Source organism: Miniopterus natalensis, chromosome 12 (assembly GCF_054644295.1).
Source record: "Miniopterus natalensis isolate mMinNat1 chromosome 12, mMinNat1.hap1, whole genome shotgun sequence".
NCBI lineage: Eukaryota > Metazoa > Chordata > Mammalia > Chiroptera > Miniopteridae > Miniopterus > Miniopterus natalensis.
This window is the reverse complement of record NC_142092.1, coordinates 23,078,035-23,086,525: the sequence shown is the minus strand read 5'-3', so window position 1 is coordinate 23,086,525 and position 8,491 is coordinate 23,078,035. Positions and strand designations below refer to the sequence as shown.

The following is an 8,491-nucleotide window of genomic DNA, read 5'->3' as shown; positions in this document are numbered from 1 at the left end:
GAACACATAGTAAGGGCTCAGCAATTAGTAGTTGTCACTATTATTACTATCGTTATTGATTTCCATATATTATCTCTGCTACTATAATGTAAGCTGTGGGGTGGAGGGAAATGTATCTTTTTACCTTTAATTATTCCAGAGTTCTCAGTATAGTGTCTATAATCAAAAAATTATAGAATAAATTTTTTGTAAAAATTCAGATGATACTGAAATTCTTAATTGGGAATTAAATAGGCAGGTTAAAGAGACTATGTACATTTAAAAATAAATTATCAAAGTTAATTTAATCACTCTCTGTAGGAAATACTTAATGCCAAGTTTTTAGAATAGAGTTAAAAATATATTAAAAAACCAAAAACTTATAAAAACAAGCCTGAATCCTGTGTGGAAAAATAACTGTAGAACAATTATTTAAAATGTATTTAAAATGTCATTGTACCTATAGCCATCTGATATTTTTCCTTTTCAGTTGATTGATGGATGAATTGATTGATTTTCATTTAAAAAAAAAAATTTTTTTTAATTGATTTCAGAGAGAGGAAGGGAGAGGGAGAGACAGAAACATCAGTGATGAGAGAGTCATTGATCGGCTGCCTCCTGCATGCCCCCAACTGGGGATCGAGCCCGCAACCCGGGCATGTGCCCTGACCGGGAATTGAACCTCTGAGCCATGCCAGCCAGGCTCCACTGATTTTCAAATTGCTTTTCTCCCCCCACTAGGAGCAGAATCTTGTCTGACTTGTTTCCTTTCTATATTCGCAGCATCTAGAGCTGCATCTTGCACATAGCTGGTGAACAAAGGAACATATACACAAAAATCATCCTATATTATTTATGGATGTGTATGCATGTTTGCAGAAATATTAAAGGACATTGGAATTATAAACAGGGATCTTTGGGTTGGGGGTGTTAGGTCAGGGTTTTGGGGAATGGGACTCAGCATGGTAGTTAAAGGGGACTTGACTTATATGCAAAATGGTTTATTTCTTTTAAAAAATAGACAAGAAGCGCAAGATAAGAAAATATTAACTATTCTGCTGGTGAAAACTTGAGTGTTATGTTATTCTCTGCATTTTTCTGTCTTTTAAATTTCTCAAAACAAGCCCTGCGGCTAGCTCAACTGATTGGAGCATCATCTTGATACACCAAGGTTGCAAGTTCGATTCTTGGTCAGGGCACATACAAGAATCAACCAATCGATGCATAAATAAGTGAAACAACAAATGGATGTCTCTCTCTCTCTCCTCCTCACTCTCTAAAAACCAATTGATCAATCAATCAATCAACAAATAAGCTGTATTTTTAATTCCTCAAAACAAAAATTTTAAAATAAGTTTGAATAGAGAAGAATGAATTAACTCCTTGTAGTTTTACAGACTGTGAAACTCCCTGATGTGCTGTTAGTTGCACTTGGTCAGCACAGGAATTTTGAAGTAATCATTATCAGCTTAATTTTAATCGGGAGGAAAACAAGACAAAGATTGATGAGGAGGCATGCGGTGACCACCTCTCAAGTCAGGACAATGCTTATCTGAAGACCAGACCTAAGCATGATTTCTCTTTCAAGAAACAACATCAACATCCTTCAATATGAGAGCTAAAAAAGAGGTAAAAAGAAATTAGCTTTGAGGTCTATAGTCATGAGACCTAGAACACTTAAATATAAGTTGATGGACAATGAATGAGCAAACATTTTAATACAAATAGAAAATATACTCCAAGTTGCTTAAACTTTTTAAGACTTATTTACCTCACCTATCAAATAGGGTATTTACCCACCTCACAAGATTTTGAGAGGAATGTATAATTTTTGTATTTATGTATGACATAAATTCTGTAATTTATGTAAAAGACCTAGGATAGTATCTGGCACTTAATAGATGTTTGATATATGTGTGTTCCCTCTTGTTTTCTTATGTTCCCATGCATTATGTTGAACCATTGCAAATTGCCTTTTTTGTAAGTAAAATGATTGAATATGGGCAATTTTGTGAGTTTCATGTTATTACTCTATGAATGTAAGCTCTGATACCACTATCATCAGCTATCTCATCTTGAATTCACATGTGAGGGAAGGGCAGGCCTGAGTTTAAATAAAACTGATGACTGTTTGGGGCCTGAGCTTGAGAGTCTATATGCAAGGATAGATGAAAGGGCTTTGCAAGTGTGTCAGGAGGAGAAGTCTAGTCCAATTGGCAAAGATAGGTTCACATGATCAGGGTGAGGCAAACTGCAAGCTAGGCAGCTGCTCAATAGCTTTTGGCACCAAGATATATTGACCAGCTGGGATATCATTAATGCTTAACAGTCCTATTCTTATGATCATATCTTAGTCAATTAGGTTGTCTTTGGCTACCAAAGGGCATAATATATTCTGATGTAAATGCCACATGTGTATCTGTGTAGCTCATATTCTACTATGTTGATGTTGTAGAATATACACTAAGTATAAATGTATTCACTTCCTCAAAACACCAGGACAGTGTGAGTAAAGAGAATTAAAATATGTATTGATTTCTTTTTTTTTTTTTTTAAAGAAAAGAGTCATTATTCTGGGAAACACTTTTTACGTGTATGTTGAAATCAGAGGGATCCAAATAATTAAAATAATTTCTAAGGTGAATTTTTAAAGAATAATTATAGAAAAGGAAATGCGGGCAGAGAAAGCCAGCTCTGCATAATATGTGCATCTAAATAAAAATGGGACAAATACAATTCACAGAAGACAGTGATTGAAGGACCTTCACAGAAAGCAGTTTGAAGAGTCAGAAGGAACACTCAGGCCATTGTCATTAGCCTCTAAAGCCATTTCCAAAATGTTTCTAGCTAGGTAACCTCCAGATAGTGCCTTTAAATTATGGAACAGACAAAACAAGGAGAGCCCAGCCGGTGTGGCTCAGTGGATTGAGTGTCCTCTCATGAACCAGGAGGTCACAGTTCAATTCCTGGTCAGAGCACATGCCCAGGTTGCTGGTTCGATCCCCAGTAGGGGGCGTGCAGGAGGCAACCGATGGACGGTTCTCTCTCATCGATGTTTCTATCTCTCCTTCTCCCTTCCTCTCTATCTAAAAATCAATAAAAACATTTATTTATTTATTTTATTTTTTAAAATATATCTTTATTGATTTCAAAGAGAGGAAAGGAGAGGGAGAGAGAGAGATAGAAACATCAATGATGAGAGAGTCATTGATCGGCTGCAGCCTGCAACCCGGGCATGTGCCCTGACTGGGAATCAAGCCCCGATCGCCTGGATCGTAGGTCGACACTCAACCGCTGAGCCACGCCCGGCCGGGCAATAAAAACATATTTAAAATGCCAAAAAATAAATAAGGACAACATATAAGACAATCGAATGTCATGGCAGAATATTTTAAGAACTTGCGATTGTAGCATTTACAGAATAAAATTTGTAATACGAAGTTTTATATGGTAGCAAAAAACAGTCATCCAAACACAGAACCCTTACTTACTACCTAATCCAAAATGCATGTGGATAAAGAATTTCACCTGTAAATTGTTTCCATTTTAAGTCATTTGCAGTTTATTTAATGTGACATCTACTGGGATTCCGTTGGTTACTTTCATTAGCATCTCTGGATTGACCTTTAAGCCTGGGTTAACCTCTTTTTCCTCCCCCATAAAACAGGTACTTGTTTGGCTACCAATGATTGCTCCCTACCCCTATGAAAAGCACTAAACGTAAGGTCAATGTCCCTCTTCAAAGCCAGATAACTTTATATGGGGAGTATCAAAAATAAGGAGGCAGCCAAACAATTACTCCTTACATCTATGGAATTACTTAATCATCTGATAGAAGTCAAATAAAACACTCCCTGAGATGCAAAGGCGGCTATAGATATGAGGAGTCCTTCTACCAATTTTATGTATATATACATTAGCTGGTGCTTTGACAAGCTACTAAAGAAACCTATTTTTGTGGTTTTTTCTTTTCCTCATTCAGATGGAGGGATTTTACCAAAACTTGGAGATAATAGATCATGGAATATGAGTAGTGGGAAGGACTTTAGAATCATCTAGTTCAAGTCCCTCATTTAGAGATGAGCAGCTCAAGGTGGAGAAAGCTTCCACAACTTAACATTCGATGGCTAGTAAACAGCAGAGTCAAAATAAGATACCAGTCGTGTGCTGATAATTAAATGAATACCATTTCCTCTGAATTAGTCTTACTACTTTTTAAATCACCTTTCCCTTAAAATATTATGTACCCACTGCACATTTCCAGGCTGAATAAGTAACAATTTGGCTATTGTGGTTTTGCTTTTCAAGGTAATAGTGGGATAGCTTTTTAAGTTGAAAACCCTGGGATAAAGGGGTCCTGAGCATGAAATTCTGCCTGGGAGCCTGCCTGGAGGAGGTGTCCATGCTCGTGGTGCTCCATCTTCACCTTGCACTGGCACTCCTCCACCAGCATCACCACCTTCACCACGGGGGCAAGGCCTGAGCACTTCAGCTGCAAGTGCATTGTGGTGAACTTGGCAGGCCAGCAGTGGAAGCAGAAGGTATGGGGGTGCTGTGCAGCTCCAGGAGAACGAACAGACCCACATTTCCCAAAGCAAAGGTTGTTCTGTACAACTACTTCCTCGCAGTCTTCATGGGTGATAGTCTAAAAGGCAAACATATCTATATTGAATTATCTGGTGTCATTTCATTAACACACATGATGCAGAAGCTATACACTGTACAGCCAAGGATAATTCAGACTAAAATTTCAAAAACTTAACAATTTTGGACGTTTTGCAAAATCCAAGTAATGGTATTTATATGAGCAAAAAGCCGCCTCAACCAAATATTTTTTATTAAGTAAATAAATAAATTAGCCTTTAGGAAATCCCTAAGTTAATATGAAAATAATTTACTCTAATTTTTAAGTGCCAAACTTTAAGAAATTCTGTCTAATTGGATGTTACCAGGTGAAAAAATTCTAATGGCTGGCTTCTTATGTAAGTAATGTGCCTTACCTTTCTACTCATAGAGCATTGTGCGTAATAGATTCTCTATAAATATTTCTTCAGTTGCTCATAGAATAGACCAGAATATCATGAATTTAATTCTATCCCATTCTCCAGGGCCTATCGTACATCCAAATCTATGAAGTTGCATGGAGCAAAGTTACAACACATGCCTGCAAATCATCACACATGGCATTACCTCTGTGTCTCCCATAACCTCAGACCCCTAGCTTTATGTGGCCTTCAAAATGTGCAACAGTCAAAACCTTAATTTGAATTTAATTAGCAGTAGAATTCAAAATAAGAGTTTCAAAGGAAATTTGATTGCATGATTCTTAGGGGCAATTTTCTAATTGCACGTGGCCAACAAAGCGGTCATTGTTATTTGATAGTTTACTTGCTATTGTTACATACCCTCGCCTTTTTAGGCAGAATACTTTAATTGCCTTGCACTCCAATTACCTTATACTACGGCCTGCTTAATTGGGTAGCATTATTGGACTGTAAAATTTTACTCTATCCTGCATTGCTTTTGGTTCAGTATCTTTATGTTTAAGAACCTGATACAATTTCTCATATTTTAATTCAACATTTGGGTTATGGGGGTTGCCAGGACGGACAGGAGGAATTAGATAGCAGAATGCCCCTTTGACTTAATAGTGTGAAGTCAATCATGATAACCACAAATCAACCAACACAGCATGAATCAGGAGATAAGTGCTACTAAGGGGAGGAAATATGATTCACATCAAGATTATTTTTTAAAAGCTTATGAGAAAATAAGTTAAATGATTTTTGCTGTGGTAATACCAGAAATGACATGGTAACTTAGGCCTGACAACCTCAACATATTTTATAGACCTATGAAGTAGTCACATGTGGAATACAGGGATTACGACCATCATATATGGGCACAAGTATGTTGGGGGAGGAGTCCAAGGTATCCCATCTTATCTACACATGGAGCTGACCTGCTCACCCACATCCTAGTAGAGTGTAGAACTATAGCTAGGGAGAGTTCTGGTGATAGGTCTAAATTCCCAGTTTCCTAACTGAGGGTACAGTCTTACTTATCTCTCCAGATAGACCATCCCCCTGGTAAAAATAAATAAATAAAACCACATAAAACGAAGCTCTGTGCCATCAATATGAACAATTCCTAATACTGGCAGTACAATCCTACCACTCCTGCAGCACTTCCAGAATACCAAGAAAGAGTGGGAAGTTTAGAAGGAAATTTAAGGAGTATGATCTTACTTTGCCAAGTCCTAGGAGGAATATCCAAGGACCAGGTCTGGGAGTTAGGCAAGATTTGGGCCCCTGGCAGCCTCTTCCCCTCCTCACCCCCGTCTCAACTATCCACCCCCTTCCTGCAAACCATGAACCCCTCTGGGCCCAGAACAGGTACCTGGCTGAAAGGCACTGTCCTACAGGTCTCCTGGTGCACTTCGTGGCTCTTGATGGGCAAGATGACCCCCTGAGAAGCGGGACTCGTTCTGAACATGAAGCGGTGCCAGAATTTCTTGGCTTCCTCCTGAAGAGGAGACTTCTTTACCTGCAGCCCATCCTCAGGCTGAGCGAGGGCCTGGGCCCCGGGTGGGACGGGCTCACTGACAGGGTCCTGGGTTGGGTGCAGTTCTCTCTCAGGCTTCTTCCAGAACCTGCCAAACCTGAACAGCATCTTCTCTGGCTGCTGCTGGCCTGTCCCTGTGGTGCTGGCACCCATCAGGTGTGGCACAGCCACGAACAGATCTGGCTTCTCCTCAGCCTCCTCGTGGGTGCCCACGGGGCGCTCTCCGTGATTCCCTTCCAGGAGCACCAGGGGAGCAGGGCTCTGCCTCTGGCCGCCGGCCGGGGCCCTTGCAGCCTCCCCTGGAGGCAGGAGCACCAGCAGCTGGAGGAAGAGGAGGAGCATGCTGGCGGGGCCCAAATTTCTTCCAGGTTCACCGAAGGCGAGGCCCAACGGAGAGGCTCACTCCCCCGGGGCTGTGAACAAGGAGATCAGATCCCATATATAGACACCTGCTAGTGGGAGGGGAAGGCGGGTGGTCAGTAGCCAGGCAATGTAAACACGTTTGTTTGCTTAAATTATGTAGTGCTAATGGTGTCCTGCCTTCACTTTGGTTTTGTGTATTTTAGAAGGCCCCAGTGAAAGCCTGGGACCCAGGGGGTCGTTAGCTGACACTTTATCGTCTGAGATTTGGAAGAGCAGCATTAGTGAAAACAACGCATTCTTTGCCCTGATTTCCCATCACTGCTATTAGAAGACCAGAGTCAGCTAACATTTGCAGTGCATCTGTGCTGGGGTAAAATAGATAAAACATGTTTTTATGAGAGAATATCAGATAAAAATTAAAGGCATGGATTTGGCAAAAGCCCAGTCCTTTAGGCTCTACACATGTACCCCCCGCCTCCCCCCCCCCCCACACACACACACACGAGCAGCCAAAGAAGAACATCAAAATTGCAGGGAAGGGAAAGGAAGGAATAGAAAGATGTTAACTGTGTTGAGCAGAGGACTCTCCCTCTTACTCAGCTATGGCTGGGATTGTTGATTTTGTGTAGTAACAGAGTAAAGGGAAACTCACAATTTCCAAGTTATTGGCCTCATTTTAAGAATCAGATGCTCAGTGCTAAATTCACAGCTGGTCAGATAAACTCTTTCAATTGTTCACAAATTTCTCAACAAGATCCTAAGTAATAGGCTGGCATTCATCAGTCCTCACTGGGGACAGGGCAATGCCTCCCTACTGATGTTTTTTTCTTTCTCTAAACAAAGAGCCAGACTTGAGAACGTGGATTCTAAGAACCAGGTTTGAAAGCCTTGGGCATGAAGCCACTGGTCAATCCTTGACCCTACAGAATCCATATCATGTTCCTTATTCCATGATAATCGATGACCAGGATACATACAGGAAAATCTGTTAAGGTGACTGTCATGCCAAAATGTTGTAAATCAGGCCAGGAGATGAGAAAAAGAAACACATCTACAAAACTGAAACCCCACAGTTGAGTCCAATTGACCCTCCACACCATTTGAACAGTATTTCCATTGGAAATCGATCAGATAGCTGCTTATATTTCTGCTCTTTTAGTTTAATCTCCATATTCCTTGCTTTTAGTAACACATGTAATCCCGGATCATTCCCCCCTGACCCCCAACTTTCATTACTGATTAAGCTTTCTTTTTAAGAAGACCTAATCCCACTAGACTCTTTTTCAGACATGTGCTCTTTTTAATAGTCATGCTTGATTCTGTGAGATAAAGCCTCAGATATGTCCCTTTACCTACAATGATGAACTATTTCCAAATGGACCATCATTTTCCCAGAATTCTATCAGAAGAGATATATTTTATTTGTACCAAATACCACCGGACCAGCGCTCGTGTTAATTAAGGTACAGCTGATCCACACTAAATGAGCATTAGTATTTGCCATTTCTTTTAAAGTATTTTTCTAATTGCCTGCTATTCGATTTCTTAATTCCCCCCAGCTAGCCAATGCAATAGACTTTCCAGA

At 40.1% G+C, this 8,491-nt stretch overlaps 1 protein-coding gene across 1 annotated transcript; it reads right to left on the bottom strand.

The window, feature by feature from the left end:
• Positions 1-4,306: 4,306 nt before the first annotated feature.
• Positions 4,307-6,885, bottom strand: CER1 (cerberus 1, DAN family BMP antagonist). Its single transcript, XM_016214594.2, has 2 exons — positions 6,379-6,885; positions 4,307-4,624 (listed from the first exon to the last, which is right to left on the bottom strand). Exons 1-2 carry the CDS (start codon positions 6,883-6,885, stop codon positions 4,307-4,309), a joined length of 825 nt encoding a protein of 274 aa, XP_016070080.2.
• Positions 6,886-8,491: the final 1,606 nt, after the last annotated feature.